Source organism: Geotrypetes seraphini, chromosome 1 (assembly GCF_902459505.1).
Source record: "Geotrypetes seraphini chromosome 1, aGeoSer1.1, whole genome shotgun sequence".
In the NCBI taxonomy this organism is placed as follows: Eukaryota; Metazoa; Chordata; class Amphibia; order Gymnophiona; family Dermophiidae; genus Geotrypetes; species Geotrypetes seraphini.
In genome coordinates this window covers 539602742-539624499 of record NC_047084.1, presented here as the reverse complement: position 1 = coordinate 539624499, position 21758 = coordinate 539602742, and the positions used below count along the sequence as shown (strand labels likewise).

The 21758-nt window shown below is 44.6% G+C and overlaps 1 protein-coding gene across 5 annotated transcripts in view; it reads right to left on the bottom strand.

Annotated features, from left to right (window-relative positions):
- Positions 1–21758, bottom strand: part of TMEM232 (transmembrane protein 232) — a 179989-nt gene that overhangs the window by 103241 nt on the left and 54990 nt on the right. For 4 of the 5 annotated variants that reach the window (XM_033929134.1, XM_033929133.1, XM_033929136.1 and 1 more), the window contains 3 exons: positions 10466–10623; positions 1843–1942; positions 960–1129 (listed from right to left, as the gene is read on the bottom strand). In XM_033929134.1, the coding sequence (XP_033785025.1) occupies positions 960–1129; positions 1843–1942; positions 10466–10623 (428 nt within the window). The remainder of the gene's footprint in view (positions 1–959; positions 1130–1842; positions 1943–10465; positions 10624–21758) is intronic. The other variant, XM_033929135.1, reaches the window with a different exon arrangement.

Genomic DNA, 21758 nt, shown 5'->3' with positions numbered 1-21758 from the left:
ATTATCTAAAAAGGACAATAAAAGAGACTGAGACAACCACTGAACAAGATTTAACAACTTTATTGGAATCGTCTAATCTTGAATTGTCTGGACGAGCTACCTTGATAGTATCCCTGGTATTTCATCAGGACAAAGAAATGATTTTGAAATTGTATTATGGTCTAAAACAGGTCTCTTTTTTGGGAGAAAGAATATATATATATACCCGGATGTTTCAAAATGGACTCAAACCAGAAGGAAATAATTTCTTACATATAGGGAAAAAGTTGTATCATTAGGAGCCTCTTTTCAGTTAAGATTTCCTTGTAAATGTTTTGTTGTATTTCAAAACAATAGATATATCTTTTATGATTCGCATCAATTACGTTTCTTCTTAGAAGGAAAAGGAGTTTCTTTTGCACCATAGTGATTTTCGGCATAACTCAAGTCCATTATTATAGCCATTGGTTTTCACTTAATTTCCTTTTAAATTTTTAATATGTGATCTTTCCTGGAAGAATTTCTTTCTTTGTCTCCTCCTATATTGAGGACTATGTTTAAAAAAAGTATGGGTTTCTTCTTTTTTGTTATATTATTGATTCAATAGGAAAATGGACTTTCTCTGTATTACTTTTTTGATTTATTAAGATTATTACTGATAGAATATATTGGATGTATTCATATCGTATGTTGCCTGTTAAGAACAATTGTTGTTTATTTTAAAAATCTAAATAATGAATTAAAAAAAAAAAGTAGTGCATGCAAATAGATCTCATGCATATTCATTGGGGAAATCCTGAAAACCTGACTGGATTCTGGCCCTCGAGGACCGGAGTTGCCCACCCATGCTTTAGACTATGAAAGTTGTTCTTATTGATGATTTGGTGGGTTAAGTTCAATTTTTTATTTTCACAGACATACCAAAAATATTACTACTTATTTGATATATGCATCATATAGAATTGCATTATAATATTTACCAAATCAAAGGTATGGGGATACTGATTTTGTTTGAAGCTATTATCAGAAGATGACATTCTTTCAAGAGGCATCATACTACTGCATATTGTTTCTGCAGCTTTATTCATAAAACGCAGAGCTGAAAGAACATTTGGATAGAGCTGATAGACGGTTTCACAAGAAGGAAGTACTGGAAGAGCAAAATATTCATATTAGCAAATTCTCTAAACATATATTTTATATATCATATTTTAAAAAAGGAAAATTGTAAATATATAAATGTTTTGTGTAAACCCTTGAAAATTCCAATAGGCACACCAAATATATACTCTTCCTATCAGGCTGATGTAACATGACTTTATTAAAAATAGATTGTGTGGAGAAGGTCCCTGGCAGCGCTGGTAAATCAGTGCCATACCAGCACCCTCCTTGCAGTTTTTGAGGTAAAGGGGGCCTTGGAACCCAGTGGAGAGCTGTGAGCCACATAAGAGGTCCTACTGCCAATTTTTTGGGGGGAGGCCATAGCTCCTGTGCCCCCCCCCCCCCCCGTTCCAAAGCCTATGTACATAATTTATGACATCACATTATAGGAACACCAATGATCTGACATAGAATATTTACAGGTCTTAGAACTGATCAAAGAATCTTTCATACAGTATGTAAGACCAACTCAACCCAACTAAAATGCTTTTGAGTAATATAAGCCAAGTAACATTATAGAAATTTGTGAAATTATCAAATATTTTTGGTTATGGAGGCTATAAATACCTTTAGAGTTAAGAGGGTTAAATATGTATTCTTTAAAGGTAACAGATTTTCAAGACAAATGCTCTAAAGTGATCTACAAGACATTATTGTGGCATCAAACGTCTATTTTGTATTTTTAAATAAAATACATTTTACCTTGTATAAATGTAAGAAGCCGGCATTTATTTTCCTTATAAGGTACCAATTTATCAGAGAGGTGGAAAACAAAAAGCCTCAAGAATGTCAAAAATCCAATCTGTGAAAAGTAGTAACATGTTTTTTCATCATATGACATTCAATAATATCTAAATGTTTAATTCATTTATAGTGTCTTCTAAAAGTCTTCACATTCTTGGACATTTTTCACAAATCCTCACACCATTATATCTTTCTCATTCTGCTATCTAAAACAAATACAACTCAAAAAGCATTAAGTAGGAGTTTGTTTCACTGATGTAAGCAACATACTTTCCACAAAGAATACAACATTTCACAGTAATTGGGGGTGCTAAAACCAATGGAAATTACCCCTCCCTGGACATCCCTGGAATTTGGTTGATATTGGAGATGCTCAAACACCTACAGAGCTGACTTCTATGACTACATTTTCAACACAAAAGAAGAGTTATGGAAAACTGAAAAAGGTAATTAAGAACAAGAAACAAAAAAATCTGATTGCATGTCTTTAAACACTTCCTCACAACAAATCCTAACTAGCTATTTCCAAAATTTACCTTAACAAAGTCTGCAATAATTTAACTGGCCAACAGAGCAGCAGATTGAGTATAAGAGTTTAACTTTGATTTTAAAACTCCAACAAGGTATAGAATCTAAAGATTTAGCATCTTGTATTACGAAATATAGACCAGGGAGTCCATTGCATTCAATAGAGGAGGGTCTTCAGAAGAGATCAGGGCTGCAACAAGGAAACTTGCCTTCTCATGTGTAGATCCAGTTTTATGGAACAAATTACCAGGAGAACTTCAAGATCTAAAGATACTATATACTTTCATAAGAAATGCAAGACTTAGGGCTCCTTTTACTAAGGTGCACTAGCGTTTTTAGCGCATGCATAAAATTACCACTACGCTTCTAGAATAATGCCAGCTCAATGCTGTCATTAAGGTCTAGCGCACACGGCAATTAAGCACGCGCTATTCCGCGCATTAAAGCACTAACACGGCATTGTAAAAGGAGCCCTTAGTTATTCATGACAGCTTTTGAAGCAAGTTAGCAGATTTTACATAGTAATGAAGTAAAAGATGGCAGATAAAAATCTGCATGATACATCCAGTCTTTCCAATAATCACATTCATTATCAAATCATTACACAGATCAACATATCATTTTCATCAGAGCTAATGTTGGATGGGTTTTGTAGTATTTTCCATGCTGATTCCAAATCTGTGTTTAGTTTTTCACTAGCACGTCACATTTTTATGAGGCTCATTATATATAATTATAAACATTAATTGGGCGATATATCATGCGTTTATAGGATAAACGTATAAGGAGGGTTAACAACAGTTGTTTTTCTTTTTTTATGATACAGACATTATTTACGGTGATTAATATCAAGTCTTTATCATGACATTGTACTAATCATCCAGATAGTTTCTGTTACGTCTGTGGTTCATTCATGGCGAAAGCACAACGTTGCCCAATTTACCGTAGATCTGAAAAAGGTGTACAACCCCGCTAAGCTAACTGATTTTATCACATTATTTGGCAATGAATTTCAGAGTTTAATTATAGGTTGTATGAAGAAATATTTTTTCCGGTTTGTTTTAAATCTACTTCTTAGTAACTTCATCACATGCTCCCTAGTCCTAGTATTTTTGAAAAGAGTGAACAAGTGATTCACATCTACCCTTTCCACTCCACTCATTATTTTATAGACCTTTATCATATCTCCAGGAGCCATCTCTTCTCCAAGCTGAAGAGACTTAACCGCTTTAGCCTTTCCTCATAGGGAAGTTGTCCCATCCCTTTTATCATTTTCATCGCCATTCTATTTTCTGTTAAGTTGCAATCAGCAGCTTTCTCCCAAAAGACTTTCTAAATCCAGCATTCCCAAGAATCACTTCTCTCGCCTATCCTTTATCTTCTACAACTAGGCAGACTGCTAACACTTAGGATGTTGATTTTCATATTTCTGCTGACAATATTCAGCTTATTGTATTTATGGAGAACAATCAAGAGGAAATTATTTCAAGGTTCAACAGTAGGCTTAAGGTTTTCACAGATGGATGTGGGAGCAAGATCTAATTTTAAACATGGAGAGAAATCCACAGCTATTTGACTCTCACATAGGCACAATGATTTAAGAGTTCTGCCAAAAATAAATGGACAGCGTTTACCTCTGTGTCAGAATATCATGATTCTTGGTGTTAGGTGTGATAACACTTATCTTTTAAACTGCACATCCTTTTCTATTACTTCTGACTGTTACAGCAGTTGAACCCCATATTGATTCAAGAGAACTTGATAAATATGGTACACAGTGGCGTACCAAGGGCGGGGGGTGCGGACCGCCCCGGGTGTCAGCCCAAGGGGGGTGCACAGACGGCTGGGTCAGGAATCTTCCGCGCTGCCCTAAACGGCACCTCAGCGCGGCTGCCATACTTACTCCGGAGCAGAGTCGGCAGCCACGCCGAAGTGCAGGAAGGTCCCACGATGTCTGCGTCTACTACCGCTGCTCCAGAAGAGGTGAGTGACATCAGAGGGGTGGACTGGCAGCTGCAGTCATCACGGGACCTTGCCGCAACTCCCTGCATTTGCCAGCCCACCCCCCTCTGATGTCACTTATGTCTTCCGAAGCAGAGGCTGCAGATGCAGTCATCATGGAACTTTGCTGATTTGGATGGAGAGAGAAAGGAGCATAGCAGGGTGCCATACCATGGTGTCTCTCTGTAGAGTACGTGATGTATGATGGTCAACATTTTGTACTCAATTCGGAATTCAACAGGCAATCAATGTAAATTTTTTTTAAAGACTGGGGTTACATGTGGCACTCATTAAAGTGATAGCATCCCAAGAACATGATGTCCACCCGAAGGGCTGGGAACTTGTAATCAGAGAGTCTGGGTAGAAATATCATAGGCTAACCTGCTGGGGGTGGAGTTCGGCACGCCGTCGCTTTGCGGCGGCAGAGACAGGGAAGACACAAAGATGGCTACAAAATAAAATCACAAGCAGGTAAATAATACTGTTAAAAACAAATAAAACAACTTAAAATTGTAACAAAAGTGCCTTAAAATAGTGCAGAAGTGCTGGAGCTTGTTTAGAAATACAGAAGGAGCCTTCCAATTTAGCTTTTCATAAAGCTACTAAAACTCTATTATTGCAACATTATCACTAATAGAGCATGTTGATTTGGCAAGGATACACAGTATTTTAGTTATTTTTATAATACTGGAGAGATGAATTTATTATTACATTATGTGCAAGTTTGCAATTATTAATTGTAAACCACTGTAACACTATTGCAATGCCTGGTATATCACATTAATAAATCCAATCTAATTTTATTTAGGTATCCTTTGTGTCTGTCCCAAGCATTTTTGGAATTCTGTAACTGTTTATGTCTCCACTACTTCTACTGAAGCAGAAGGGGTGGTTCTATGTACAAGATATCTTCAACTTTAATCCCTCATGAAAGGTGTGAAGGAATTAAGACAGGAGGTGGCAAGTCGGAGAATCATCCGTGAGAATGAGAGGCACATTGATGAAATGCTTCATGAGGCATCAAAGATTTCCAGCAGAAAGGGAAGAAGAGGGAAGAAGAGGTTGTGCCGAGTGAAGACAACTGGACTCATATTATGGAACCCTAAGGACTGGTACTGTGACTTTATCTGCCCTTGAACAAAAAATCTGGTATGAAGTCCTGGAAGTGGAGGAGATGAGCGTATACCAGAGAAAGGAAGGACCAAAGCTTGAAATCCCCAAAGTTGCTGGATAGGTGACCACTAGGAGCATTAACATAACTAGAGAACCAATTTTTGTCAGGCCAGAGCCCAAAGTGGACAGGCCAGCCCTGGAGGAGTATGACTCGCAAGCGCATCATTAAGCCTTGCCTGTATCCCCACCAGCTTCGGGGGCTGGAGGGAGGACAAATTTTATTTTTTTGACAGTTGGTAAGAGTGTTGGTTGCTTGAGATTCTACTGTATAAATATTTCACAAGTAATAAACTTTTCTTATAAAGATAGAATGATTTAGAACGAAAGGCCATAGTATGATGCTCCAAAAGGATAGATTAGGAATAACACAATAGAAAATATTTCTTCATAGAAAGGGTGGCATATTGATGGACATCTTATTAGTAAAGAAGATGGAAACAAAAGCAATAACACAATTTAAAAAAAAGCATGGGACAAGCTTTCAAAATAATGAGGAGAAAGACAGATATCAACTCAGGCCATTGAACTAGGAATCAAATTGGACAAACCAGATGGGTCATGATGTTCTCTCAGGGTTTCCACAGCTGGTCAGGATAAACAGGAAGAGAGGCACATTGTGGCCTTTGGTCACTCATGAGGGAATATTCTTCAGTTATAGTCTGCATAGCCTGCAGCTGCAATTCTTGCAGAGATCAAATTAACATTGTGTGCATGCTGGAAAAAAATATGAACACAGGGGGATCTTCCCCCATATTAGGGGCTCCATACAGGTCCAGATCCTGGAGATCTGTCAAATTCGCCACATCTGCGACTGCCGCAGTGCCTCCCGGCGAAAGCAGAGGCATGAAAAAGTGTCTGGCACAACAGTGGGCACAGCCAGCTTACCTACCGGCACCACCAAAGGAGCAGTGATCCCTGTGACCCCTACAGAGCAAAAGGGAAAGAGGCAGAGACTTTTTAACTAAGTATGCCTGATAAAGAATATCCACAAATTCCAGGGAAAACACATTCTCCGTGGCAGGAGCCCACCTCTGCACATCAATTTTGGACTGTTTGGAGGATTTGTGAGGTGACCTGATGGGCTGCCACGTGAGCGGACTGCTGGGCATGATGGATCTCTGATTTGACCCAGCAGAGGCACGGCTTATGTTCTTATTGACAGAGACACGGCTGTGTTTCACCAAAACATCGCCAGCGCACTCCCCAGGGTCCCCTGACGCTACTTTTGTGGAAGTCGAGGCAGAAAGCGCTTGAAGACCCTCCCAGGCAAGCCGCACACCCATCTTGGGCCGCAGCACACATGGAACACAGCTGCGAATTCGCCAGCCATCTGCCACAAATGAGGCATGAATCCATAACATCCTGCCCTAGGGAGGTTATCTTTGTGGTTTTCTTTCAAAAATGAAGCTGGAAAGTATAAAAAAATAACTTTAAAATCAAATCTGGAAAAATCCAAGATGGCTACTGAGGGCCTGCTTGGACTAAAAATAGCCCGGGAAAACCACAGAGAACCCTCAAAAACAGAGATTTTAGGATTTTAGGGGCAGGGGGAAAATAGGGCATGCAGGGAAACCATCTAAAACAGGGGTGCCCACACTTTTTGGGCTTGCGAGCTAATTTTAAAATGACCAAGTCAAAATGATCTACCAACAATAAAATAATTTTTTAAAACCACACAAAGCATACTGAAAGGCAGAGAAAATGTTAATTATCATTCATATTCCGGGTTTTTTTCAAAGTGCACTGTCACCTCAGGAACAACTATACAAAAAAGACAAATATACCCCCTCCTTTTTTACTAAACCACATAGCAGTTTTTAGCCCAGGGAGCTGCGCTGAAAGCCCCACGCTGTTCTCGACGCTCATAGGCTCCCTGCGCTAAAAACCGCTATTGCGGTTTAGTAAAAGGGAGCCATAGTGCAAAATATAGACAGCAGATATAAATTCTCAAAACGGACACATTTTGATCACTAAATTGAAAATAAAATCATTTTTCCCACTTTTGTTGTCTGGTGATTTCATGAGTCTCTGATTGCACTTTCTTCTGACTTCACTCTGGCTGCACTTCTTCTTCTGACATCTTCTGACTTCAGCCCACTCCTGCATCCAATATTTCTTCCCTTCTTTCAGCCTCCTATATGCTTTCTCTCCTCCAGACCTCATTCTCTCCCCCAACTTTTTCTTTCTTTCTCCCTGCCTCCTGTTCTTTCTTTCTCTCCATGCCCACTTTCTTTCTGTCTCCCTGTTGCCTCTTTCTTTGTTTCCCTTCTTTGTCTCTCTGCCCCCACTTCTTTCTGTCTCCCTGCCTGCCCCCTTTGTTTCTTTCTCCCTGCCATCCCCCAAGCCACTAGGTTTGCTGCCGCCACCGGGGAACAGGCCTCCAAGCCACCGCCGCCCCAAGCTCTGCATGCAGAAGCCTTGCACTGACCAGCATTCTGCTCCCCTTCAATTCTGATGTCGGAGAGGAAGTTCCGGGCCAGCCAGGCAGCGATTGGCTGGCCCAGAAATTCCTCTCCGATGTCAGAATTGACGTTGGGGAGAGGAATGCTGGTCAGCGCAAGGCTTCTGCAGGCCCAAATCTCTGGACGCCCAGGGCCGAGGAAAAGAAAAAGCCAGTCTATAAATCCTTCCATGAGAGCCGTTCCAGTTTCCTTTCAGCATGGCACTTACAAGAATGCGTAGCGCCCCCCCCCCTCAACTTCCCATTATCAGGCTCAAGACATCAGAGCAGCAGCAGCAGCAGTTCTTGCATTTTTGGGCAGAGCACCTCCTGCTCCCGACTGCCTTTCTCCAGTCTGGCGGCTCTATTGATTCTGCCAGGGACAGTCGGCGCTCAGCTCTCCAGGATCGTGACTTCCCTAGACCTTCCTCCCGCCTTCTCCTGAAGTCCTGGCAGGTGGACAGAAATAACCCACTGGTCCCAAAACAAAGTGGGATTGTACAATAAATAAAGTTATTAGAATGGTCACTGATAAATATCTAATTTCCACCAAAGCTGGCAATAAACAGAGATGTAACAGTTTTGGAAAAGTTAGTCTAAGCTGTGTGCATAGGTTCAGATTAAGTCAAAGTTTGAAATGTTTTTTTATTTTTTTTTTGAGAAAGCATAGAAATTCACAGCAACAGAACAGATAATCAAAAATCTGAAAACAGCAGTAAAAGATTAGCCAGTGACAAATATGAAAGAATGCAATGTTATATTTAGCTCAAACAGTGAGGTCACAGCCAAGTCCAGGCACGTGTGTATAATGTGTATAAATGCATCTATAGTATGTCATATTTTAACACACACACTGGACCCCATATACATACTGTGGAAGGCAGCCCAGCTATCTCCCACAGTTGGTGACAAATTCAGAAATTCAATGCAGGCCGTATCTGGTGACTGACATTGACTTTCCTTTTTTGGGGCCTGCCAGAAACAGAGCTAGTTAAGCTGATATTCATCAGCTGGCCAGTTAAGTTTTAGTGGCCAAATATAGGTTTGCTATTTATGAGAGTCTAGCTAGCCGTTTAACTTAGTGAGTCAGCCAATGAATATTGATGCTATGTCGTGCAACATAGCCGATCTCCAGGCTAGCTGCTACGTACTAATATTCTGCAGCCATCTCATGCTGAATATTAATGCTTAGATGGTTAAGTGCTATTTAACTGTCCAGGAGCTGCTCCTGTCAAGTTCAATAGTGCTGAATATTGGGCAGATTCTGTTTTTCTTATAATGTAGTGCTCTCTAGCATCCTTTCAATATTCTACAACAGAATTTTAAACTATCCGTATTTTTCACTCCATAAGACACACCCACCTGTAGAGGAGGAAAAACCAAGAAAAAAAAAATTCTGAACCAAATGGTGTGCCTTGTACCCTACCCCCCTCTGGTGGTCTAGTGGTAGGCTGGGACAGGGTACAGAGCACGTCTAGTGGTGGGCACATCTAATGGTAGGCACATGTAGTAGCAGCCAGCCATCCAGCTCATAGCCAGTCCTAAGCCAGCCAGCCAGTCCCAAGCCAGCCAGCCAGCCCCCAGCAAGCCAGCCAGCTAATCCCAAACCAGCCAGCAAGCCCCAAGGCAGCCAACCCACCCCAGCCAGCCAGCCCACAGCCAGCCCCAAGACAGCCAGACAGCCCCAAGGCAACCGGTTGAGCCAACCCACACTAAGCCAGCCAGACCCCAGCCAACCCCATGCCAGCCATCCCCAAGGCAATCGGCCAACCAGCCAACCCACCCCAAGACAGTCAGCAGCCCCCAGCCAACCCCAAGCCAGCCAGCCAGACCCAAGCCAGCCAGCCAGCCAGACCCAGGGAACGAGAATTGACAGGCAGCCATTCGAAGTGCAGTGCAGGACCCAGCAAGCACGCAAAATGCACGTGCTTGCTGTGCCGCTGCTGGAAAAGCAGGGGAACCAAGGCAGGAGCGAAGAAAGCGTGCTAGACCGCCGGGATGGGAAAAAAAGGTATGGGGGTTTGAGTTTGTTTTTTTTTACATTCGCTCCTTAAGACTCACCCTTATTTCCACTCCCTTTTTGGGGGTGGAAAAAGTGTGTCTTATGGAGCGAAAAATACGGGTATCTTTATTTCTATTTTTTGCACATAAGCAGCAACAAGAAATGCCAGAATTGATTATAAGGTATTCTATTAATATTGCATTATTCTTTTCTTTCCCATCTTGGGTTATCTTTGATCCTAGAGGGTTTCTTACCTCATCTATTTATAGCATGCCCTGTATTATCATCCACTTTCTTTGATCTTCTCAATGCCCATAGTGTTTTAAATGTGCCTATCAAAAGCTATCCTGCCAGTAAAACTTCATAAACCAAAAGCACCATAGATGCTAAAAGTGGTATGTAAAAGAAAGTAATCCAATATTTAAACTATATAGTACCTTTGAGAGTTTGACTTCATTTGAATATAAATATGATTTATGCACGGCATCACAACAAATCCTATACAAAACGGATTCAGCAATGAAAAACAGTACACGAATGTGGTCCGAATTTACTGGAGCCTGGTCCAAAGAAACCAATAGGATATCTAAAGCTTCTGGAATAAAAGAAATATGAAATTAAAAATTAAAAAGTAAGACATAGTACTAATTTATACAATCAACAACATATATGTTTGGAAAAGAAAAACTAAGGGGTCCTTTTATCAAGCTGCGATAGGGGTTTAATGCGCATAATACCGCGCGTTAAACTGCCTGCCGTGCTAGCCACAAACGCATGCATTGAGTAGGCATTAGCTTTTTAGCCGGCCGCGGGGCTTAGCACGTGATGAAATGTCCGACGCGCTAACCCTGCTAGCGCGGCTTGATAAAATGACCCCTGATATTCAAAAGGGTTTAACTGGGCAGTTAAACCTTCCTGAGTTAGCTATTTCTAAATATACAGTGGCACTTAACTCTCTTCTGATGTCACATCATGGTCCCGTGACTATAGTAGCATAGTAAAATAGTAGATGACGGCAGATAAAGACTCGAATGGTCCATCCAGTCTGCCCAACCTGATTCAATTTAAATTTTTAAAATTTTTCTTCTTAGCTATTTCTGGGCAAGAATCCAAGTTCTATCCGGTATGTGCTTGGGTTCCAACTGCCGAAATCTCCGTCAAAACTTACTCCAGCTGAGGAGTAGTGGCTCGTGGCCAGTAGGGGGCGATGTCTATGGGATGGTAATGGAATGGACGTCAGGACATGATAATGCAGTATTTTGTGGAGTTTTTCTACAAAAGCGCCTGCTTTTCATATGATTCTGGGTAACTGTAGTTAGATACAAGCCTATGTGTTAGTTAAGGCCACACCCAATAGAAGCGTACGAAAAATTGGTGAATAAAAATCTGAATATGGATGTAGCCAAGGCCAGAAAAACACACTACAGATTAATATTAAGGAAAAGCATAATAATATTCTTTTTATATACTTTGCTATTAAGCTAGATCATAAAGGAAATCAGGATATATCTGAACTCCATCTTGAGGTAGTGACTCCATTTTGTTCGCTGTTTTTCTATGTCTTCTGCTTGGCTTTACTCCATTTTGTGTTCAGCCTATATCCCTAGTCTTTGTTCAGGTTTTTCCCGCTTTTAGCCTCGTGGTTCTAATTGATACCAGATGTGCCTTAGGCTGGTTAGGAAGAGCATATTAGATTACGTATTCCAAACTGAGATATAACATGCATTAAATATGAATGAAATACATGGTATGAATGTTTGGGGGCCCCCGAATGTGTGATATGTGGTGATATAAATGATTTGTAAAAGAAGGGGTACTTAAAGTGAAATGTTTTACATAAGGAACACTAAGGAAAAATCCCAAAGCAACATCTGGAAATAATTAGTCAGAAACTGCTGTATCAGTTTCCAGCATAGGAAGGGGGGCATTGGTAGCCCACACTTAGGACTGTGTAAGTGTAACATGAAACTGTCAGTTGTTCAAAGCAGGAGGAGGGAGTACCCCTCCTCCAGAATAAGGCTGAGAACATTTCATCAGCTTGCCTGATACATAGACAAACTGTCTGAAATAAGTTTTAAGAAGGACAAAAAGAATATTGAATATGTTATAAAATGTTAATGTATATTGTCACACCCCCGGTACCGAGTAGTCAGAATGGCTACCGGCAGGTGTGCAAAACACAGTCCCTGGCGTGCCTTCACGGGTTGAAGGCCCTGCTAGTGTTAATATGAGGAGCAAAAATAAAGTTCAGCACAGCTTGGTTCCCCTCAGAATAATAAGTCTTTAATGCCTAACCCAGCTTCCTTCAGCCAGGTGGCTAAGGCTTCAAAGGTCAAGGCAGAACAAAAGAAACAAATACAAACAAAACTTGGTCTTGCCCAAGATTACACTCAGCCTTTCCTCAGGTAAGTATAACAGTCCTTAGTCAGCTTTGAGGACACCGGAAAAGGATAACTGCAAAACAGGAGTGGATCAACTAGCACAGTCCTTATAGCAGTTAATCCTAAAAGTTCATTGCTCTCAAAGCACACTATAATTGCCTAGCTGCAATCAGGCCTCTCCACCCAGCTTCAGTAAACAGGTGGAGACGGGGAATTGCTGAATCCACAATTAAAGCTGCCAATACTGGCCCCACAATCCCAGCCCAAGGATCTTCTGTGGATTCTCCCCTCAATTCCCACTAACATTCAGTGGCACAGTTCTCCAAACAGAGGAAAGAAAAAAAAAACATACTTCCTCTGAAATATTGCACAGTCCCTCAGTAGTGAGCTTGGTAATGCTCACTCTCCCAGCACAAGTCTCAGCATTCAAAAAACAAAACACAGTCAGCAATCCAAAAAGCCAAAATCAAACTTAGCTTAGTTCCATGGGCACTTCCTCAGGTTCCAGGTAAGTGTCCATCTCTTCCTCAGACTGAGAGCAGACCAGCTGGTTCACCAAGGGGACAGCTTCCAAGTCTTCCATCTCGATCTCATTTGTTGGCCAAGAGTCTCCTTCCACTGCTGGATCCAGACTGACCCTTCCAAGCTTGCTCTGCTGGCTTTGACCAGACCTGAGAAAGCCACGCCCTAACCTGAGTGGGGGATGGGCTGGCTTTTCCTGAGCCTTCTGCTGCTGCTCAATTAGCCTCAGCAGCTGAGTGCTAGCATGACTAGGAGCCTGCCTGCTAGGGTGCATTTTGCTAGGGGCTGCTTTAGGCTTAGGGAAGTTACTAAACTCATCCTGCTTCCCCTCCCCCCAGGGCTCCTGCTCTTGGGCACTCTCATAAGGGCTAGAGTCTTGCTGTCTGCTGCTGGAAGGGCTGCCACATTGATCAGCTCTCCTAAAGTTTAGGGGTTTTTGTCTTTTTCCTGGCACAAACCTAACTTCAGTGCCGGGTTTGTGACATACCTCCACCTTTGACTGCTGACTGTCCCTGTGTTTTAACTGTGTCTCAGTGTTCTCCTGCATTCTGGACAAACTAACCACATTTGTACTCAGACGCCCCGGTCGATGCACTACCTTGAATCGAAAGGTTTGAAGGGCCAAATACCACCGGGTGAGGCGGGCGTTATTGTTCCTCATAGTATTAAGCCACTTCAACGCTGCGTGATCTGTAACCAGAGTGAATTCACGCTCTTGTAAATAATGCTCAAGGGCCTGCATCGCCCACCGGGCGGCCAAACATTCTAGTTCAACCGTGGTGTAGTTCCTCTCATTGGGGTGTAGCTTCCGACTTAAATATAACACCGGATGCTCCATCCCCTGCACCTCTTGACTAAGTATTGCCCCTAATCCCGTCCCGGAGGCATCAGTTTGTAGGATTAGAGGTTTAGTAAAGTCAATGGATTTAAACACTGGGTTCGTGCATAAGGCCTTCTTGAGGTCTTCTACTGCTTCTCTACCCGTAGCCTCCCACCAGAGGGTATCCAGACTATCCTTTTTCAACATGTCCGTGAGAGCCGTTGCCCTGGTGGCAAATGCAGGTATAAACCGTCGGTAGTATCTGATCAACCCTAGAAACCCTCGGAGTTGCTTTTTGGTGCTTGGCAAAGGATAGTCTCTTACACATCGCGCTTTGTCAACCAGGGGTTTTACCTGTCCTCTCCCCACGACGTAACCCAGGTACTTAACCTCCCTCTGTCCCAAATAACATTTCTTCGGGTTAATCGTAAACCCCGCTTTCCTCAGTGATTCTAAAACAGCCTTTACCTGCTCCAGGTGCTGCGGCCAACTCTGGGAGTATATCACAATATCGTCTAAGTAGGCCTCCGCATATTGGTGATGCCTCCTTAGCACTTCTGTGATTCCTCTTTGACAAGTAGCAGCAGCACCATGGAGTCCAAACGGCATACACTTGAACTGATACAAGCCATGTGGCGTACTGAAGGCTGTCTTAGGTTTGGCATTGGGTGAAAGGGGGATCTGCCAATAGCCCTTGGTCAAATCTAGGGTAGAGAGATATTGGTCTTGCCCCAATTGATCTAATAGTTCATCCACCCGCGGCATAGGGAAGGCATCAAACTGTGAGATTTCATTGAGCTGCCTAAAGTCTATACAAAACCTGGGGGTACCATCAGCCTTGGGCACTATAACAATCGGACTGCACCAAGGGCTTTGCGATGGTTCAATCATCCCCAAGGTCAGCATTTCGTCCACCAGTTTTTGCACTAACTCCTTCTTCCCTTCGGATAATCTATAAGGTTTTACCCTCACTATCCTTCCCGGGGTAGTGATTATCTCATGGGTGACTACCTCGGTACGACCAGGTATGGGGGAAAACACATCCTGGAACTTCTGCACTAGGGCTTCCAACTGTCCCGCTTGCCTATCTGACAGATCAGTCCCTATGTTGACTCCCTCCGTTTGGGTTAGGTCTGCTACCTGGGGTCCTAGGTCATCGTCCTGTCTCTGTTCCGCCATCAGGGCCAAAGTCTCCCTGTCCCACCAGGGCTTCAAGAGGTTGATATGGTATGTTTGGATCCTGTTTTTTTCATCCCGGACCCGATAATCCACTTGATTTAGTTTCTCCACAATAGTGGCCGGGCCTTTCCATTCGGCCAGAAACTTATGTGGATCTGAAGGTACCAAAATCAAAACTCTATCACCCACTTTCAAGTGACGGGCTTTGGCCTTCTTGTCATAATAGAACTTGTGCCTTTGCTGACCCCATTCTAGATTGCCCTTACCTATCTGGGCCACCCGTGTTAGCCGTTTCCTCAACTGGTCCAAATAGAATATAACATTGGCTTCTGCCCCTTCCGGTGACCCCCACTGATCCTTTACAATGTCCAGTATACCTCGGGGAGTCCTACCATACATCTCAAAGGGGCTTACCCCGAGAGAATCTTGGACCTTTTCCCTGGCTGCGAACAGCACTAAAGGAACGAAAAGATTCCAAACTTTCCTTTCCTGTCCTAAGGTCTTCTTTAACATTTGTTTGAGCGTTTGGTTAAAACGTTCAACCATTCCGTTGGCTTGGGGATGGTAGGCCGAAGTCTTTATGTGCCGAATACCAAACCCTTGCCAAAACCTTTCCATCTCCTTTGAGAGGAAATTACTGCCCTGATCCGTCAAGACCTCCCGTGGAAACCCCACTGTACAAAACAGTCCTATTAACTCCCTCATAATGGCGGGCGAAGACGTCTTCCGCAACGGGAAAGCCCACGGATATCTGGTGGCCACATCCATGACCACCAGGATAAAGCCGTGTCCCTGTGGAGTTTTCTCCAGCGGACCCACTATGTCCATTGCCAGCCTAGCTAACGGTTCCTCCACCTTGGGGATGGGAATGAGCGGGGCCCGGGCAGGCTTAGTTAAGGACAGTCTTTGGCAGACGGGGCAGGATTTGCAAAAATTGGTCACATCCTGGGGTACCCCTGGCCAAAAGAATCTCCTCAAAATCTGTCTCTTTGTTGCCTCCTCCCCTTTGTGCCCTGAAAGAGGATGGTCATGGGCAGTTTGCAATATTATCCTCCTAAATCCCTGCGGAACCACAAGCTGCTCCCCTTTGGTATTAGGGGTCTCCCCTGGGCTCCGTCTATACAGCAACCCCTGCCTCTTTTCGAACTTAACCAAGCCCTGTAGGGAGGCATCAGCTTTTTGTTCAGCCGGAAAAGTAGGGAATGCTTCCACTACCTCCTTCGGCAGCCAGGGTATCTCTTTCGTATTGGACACCTGTTTCAGAGCCCGAGTTCTTTGACGCTTTTGCTTCCGCTTCTGGGTGGGGGTCTGCTGGTTTTGCCTCCTGGGATATCTTTGTACCACCTCCCCGCTAAAGGGAAAAATACTGCCCAACTCTGCCTCCCCCCCTGAGGTCACAGGACCCTGGGACCGAGTACCCACTAAGTCTTGTTTGGCACCCAAATATTCTTCCAGGCCTTCCCAATCCCGGCCTAATATAAGGGCGTAGGGAGCTCTAGGCACTACTGCAAAAGTAACCCTATAGACCTTATTCTTATACAACATCGTAGTCGGCCGCAGCGGGTACCTTACACTGTCCCCATGGATGCACCTAATGGAGACCGTGTCTCTTTCTTCCTCCAAATCTTCCCTTGGGAATAGCTGTCTCCAATAAGCTGTGGCCATCATGGATTGGTCGGCCCCTGTGTCTACCAGGGCCACCACCTCCTTCCCAGCTACGGAGACTGATGCCTGAAATTCCCTGGGGCGATATATGGCTAGGCCTCGGGTGACTTCCAAATCCCCCTTCCTCTTGCAAAATCGCCGGGTATGTCCGCCTTTCCCACAGCGAAAACAACGGAGACCCTCCCTCGGCGGGGTCTCTCTATGTTTGGGCCCACCCGGGGCTTTGTGCATCTGGTGCTGGGGCCGGGTAACCTCAACCTCCCAGGACTGCTCCTTACTTTCCTCAGGGTTCTGAACAGGGGTGGCTTTCTCTGTCCAGGCGAGATCCAATAGTCTTCAGCTACCTTTCTTTGGGGTCGATCAGCTGTGGGGGATACCCTCTCAAACTCCTCCCAGAATACATCGGATACCTCGCTAGATGCTATCTTGCCTAAGTCCAGCATAGATAAAAATTCAGTTCCTACCGCTGGCTCAGGCCCAGGCTTCTGGACTGGATCCCCGGCTGGGCTTGTAGGTGATTGTTGTAGCAGTTGCTTAAACAGCTTTGTCTGTTCACCCATCGCCATCACCAGTTCATCGTGCTGTCGTCCGGCATGCTCTTGGCTGCGATCCCATAAGTCCTGGTTCGCCTTTAAGACGGCCTGCAGGTTCTCGCCCTGCTTCTGCCTCTCCTCTGCAAGGAACACCAACAGCTGCTGCTGAGCCATCCTCTCTGGGCCTGGAACGCAAACACAAAAGAAACCCAAGTGTGGCACTTTAAACAACCTGACACCCTTTCAACGAAGGAAATGTCAGCCACTCTAGTTAGGGTCACTTTTTATCCTCATCAGCCCCTTAGCTTGGGTACTCTTACCCGCGGTACTGATGAGTCTGCGCCTTTGGTTAATAGGCCTCCTTGGCCTCCAGTCGTTCTCACTGCTTGGCCTCCGGTCTGCAACCCATGAACACTGGTCCTCGCTGTCCGCCTTCCAGCTCCGGTTCCTCCGCAATCCTCGGCTTCCAGCGGGTCCGGTCAGGTCAGGTCACTCTGGATCCGGTCCCCGGTTCTTCCGTCAGACCGCTTTCGGCTGCTTGGCTGGCTGCACCCAAGGTAAATAAGTCCTCCTTGGAAACACCAACAAGAGAGTCCCAAACAGTAACTGGAACCAACAAAATAATTTAAAAAACCAAAAACGTTTTTTTTAAAAAAAAATTCTCAAAAACCACCAGCAGGAGGCACTGTATCCCACTCCTGATACCACTTGTCGCACCCCCGGTACTGAGTAGTCAGAATGGCTACCGGGAGGTGTGCAAAACACAGTCCCTGGCGTGCCTTCACGGGTTGAAGGCCCTGCTAGTGTTAATATGAGGAGCAAAAATAAAGTTCAGCACAGCTTGGTTCCCCTCAGAATAATAAATCTTTAATGCCTAACCCAGCTTCCTTCAGCCAGGTGGCTAAGGTTTCAAAGGTCAAGGTAGAACAAAAGAAACAAATACAAACAAAACTTGGTCTTGCCCAAGATTACACTCAGCCTTTCCTCAGGTAAGTATAACAGTCCTTAGTCAGCTTTGAGGACACCTGAAAAGGATAACTGCAAAAACAGGAGTGGATCAACTAGCACAGTCCTTATAGCAGTTAATCCTAAAAGTTCATTGCTCTCAAAGCACACTGTAATTGCCTAGCTGCAATCAGGCCTCTCCACCCAGCTTCAGTAAACAGGTGGAGACGGGAAATTGCTGAATCCACAATTAAAGCTGCCAATACTGGCCCCACAATCCCAGCCCAAGGATCTTCTGTGGATTCTCCCCTCAATTCCCACTAACATTCAGTGGCACAGTTCTCCAAACAGAGGAAAGAAATAAAAAAACATACTTCCACTGAAATATTGCACAGTCCCTCAGTAGTGAGCTTGGTAATGCTCACTCTCCCAGCACAAGTCTCAGCATTCAAAAAACAAAACACAGTCAGCAATCCAAAAAGCCAAAATCAAACTTAGCTTAGTTCCATGGGCACTTCCTCAGGTTCCAGGTAAGTGTCCATCTCTTCCTCAGACTGAGAGCAGACCGGCTGGTTCACCAAGGGGACAGCTTCCAAGTCTTCCATCTCGATCTCATTTGTTGGCCAAGAGTCTCCTTCCACTGCTGGATCCAGACTGACCCTTCCAAGCTTGCTCTGCTGGCTTTGACCAGACCTGAGAAAGCCACGCCCTAACCTGAATGGGGGATGGGCTGGCTTTTCCTGAGCCTTCTGCTGCTGCTCAATTAGCCTAAGCAGCTGAGTGCTAGCATGACTAGGAGCCTGCCTGCTAGGGTGCATTTTGCTAGGGGCTGCTTTAGGCTTAGGGAAGTTACTAAACTCATCCTGCTTCCCCTCCCCCTAGGGCTCCTGCTCTTGGGCACTCTCATAAGGGCTAGAGTCTTGCTGTCTGCTGCTGGAAGGGCTGCCACATTGATCAGCTCTCCTAAAGTGTAGGGGTTTTTGTCTTTTTCCTAGCACAAACCTAACTTCAGTGCCGGGTTTGTGACAATATTCAAGGATGAATGTAAAAAACAAATATGATTTCTGAAACTTTTAAACATGTAAAGGAATTTTCTTTGTCCAAATTTAAAGACCACCTCTGTCATTTGATTGGCTGACGGCCAATGATGTCAAACTGGACTGAAGGTATATATTGGGGAGCTTCGAAGTATCGGGTTGAGATCGTTATCAGAAGGCCAGCATTTTGGCAACTATAACAACCTCCCGCTAATGCAACTAGCCTTTTGAGGTCCATGATGGAAAAATAAAAGCAATAAATAATTATTTTGGTAAACCTTGCGTTATATGTCATTTCCATATATTTGTTATTTTGCACACCTTGAGTGAAAGCTAACAGCTTAATTGGCAGCTGCAGCTTTATGAGTGCGCTGGTGTCTCATTATCCATGCTCACAGCCCATCTACACCCTCCCAGCCATTGAAGCCCTCTCCAGCCCATCCTCCCCCAAACGGCCATATACAGACCATGCAAGTCTGCCCAGTACTGGCCTTAGTTCAATATTTAATACTAGTATTTTAGCCCGTTACATTAACGGGTGCTAGAATATATGTATGTCTGTCTTTATTTGTCTCTCTCTCTGTCCCGCTGTCTTTCTGTCTCTCTCCCTGGCCCCCTTTGTCTGTCTGTCTTTCTGTGTCTCTCCCTGTCCCTGTGTCTTTCTTCTTTTCTTTCTGTCTCCCTTCCTCCCGCTGGTGCTAGAATATATGTCTGTCTTTCTTTCTGTTTCTCTCCCTACCCCTGTCTTTTTCTTTCTGTCTCTCTCCCTGCCTGGCCCCCTTTGTCTGTCTGTCTTTCAGTCTCTCTCCCTGCCCCTGTCCCTTTCTTCCTATCTCCTTCCCTACTTCCCTGTGCAGCAGCCGCAGCATTCCCCCTCCCTCCATTTCCCTGTACATCAGCATTTTTTCCCTCAGTCTAGCTTCTCCTGCCCCTCCTACACTCACTACTTTTACTGACTGGCTATCCACTAAAACTCCCCATAGGCAGGCTCTTAAGTAAACGTCCCAGAAGAACATTTCTGAGACAGGCATCAAAGGAGAGAATACTCACAGAGGCAGGCTCCTGAGTGAGGGAGCGTCAACTCACTGAGGCAGGCTTTCAGGATTGCCTCTGCTCCCTCAATCTGCAGTTTCCTTCCTGCCTAGGCTTGTCAGCTCCTCAATGAGGCTACGGCATGGATGCTCTTTTCCTTACAGCTGCATCTCCCGGCTCGTCCCCTTCTCTCTTCCAGCCAGCTGCTCCCCTCCTGTCCGCCGGCAAGACCGCGAGAGAGGAGCCTGCAAGGACCGAACAGCCCAAGCCCCGACCAGTGTAACTTTCCGGCGGCTCCTCTCATGATCGCTGCCTTCTCCGACGCAGAAGTGGCTCGTGAGAGGAGCCGCTGCAGCATCTTTTAAGTGAAAAAGAAACTTCGACCCGGCCTGTAGGTCAGGGGTTTCTCGGGCTGACCGCCACCCGCTGCTGGTGGCTCTGTGCTCACCCGCTGTGGCCTGCAGTCGCCAGCAGCCGACAGCCACCACAGACTGCAGCCGCCGACAGCCACCGCGGCCTACAGCTGCCGCAGCCTGCAGCCGCCGCAGTCTGCAGCTGCCGACAGCCGCCGCGGCCGACATCCGCCTCGGGAGAAGAGAGAAAGGCAGAGATTCGAGCGCATGCGCACTCCTAACTGCGGTGCCCTACAGCGCACAGAAAACGGGCGCATGCAGGTGGGAGTGCGCATGCGCGGCTTAGGGTTTTATTATATTAGATTATTTTCTGATTCTAGATCCTCTGTGTTCATCCCATGCTTCTTTGAACTCCGTCACCATTTTCTTCTCCACCATCTCTCTCAGGAGCGCATTCCAGCCATCCACCACCCTCTCCGTAAAGTTGAATTTCCTAACATTGCTCTTGAATCTACCTGTCAACCCTACCTTGAATCTACCTGTCAACCCCTCAACCTCAAATTATGTCCTCTGGTTTTACCATTTTCCTTTCTCTGGAAAAGATTTTGTTCTACGTTAATACCCTTCAAGTATTAGAATGTCTGAATCATATCCCCCCTGTTCCTCATTTCCTCTAGGGTATACATATTCAGGTCTTCTAGTCTCTCCTCATACGTCTTCTGGCGCAAGCCTCCTATCATTTTCATCGCCCTCCTCTGGACTGCTTCAAGTCTTCTTACTTGAAGTGATGTCAAGAAGTGACTAAGAAGTGATGTCAGAAGGTAGCCAAGGACGGTACGAGCAGGAGGTGGAAGATGTTGCTTGTGCCGGCGAACATATCAAGAGGAAAGGGGCAGGATGGAGAGAAGAGATGTGGGTACCTATGCAAAAACAATGCCCAGTGTGGTCTTCTCCCTTCCCACCCCATCTTACTATGCCACTGATCTCATCTTCAACAAATTAACCTGTCTGACACCATTCTCAATTCATTTTCTTCATACTTTAAAAGACTGCTCTTTTTTGTTACTATGAGTACCTCTTCTTCACTGGATTTCCCTCTTACCTATGGCATCCTCCACAGTTTTATAGTTTGGACACTTTTACTTAACATATTTCTGAGCCTCTAGTGACTCAAATTCAAAAACTAAATATCAAATTCTTCTTTGATGTAGATGAAATTCTCTTGAGTTTTCTTACTTCCCCAATCTCCCCTAACCTTAGTCA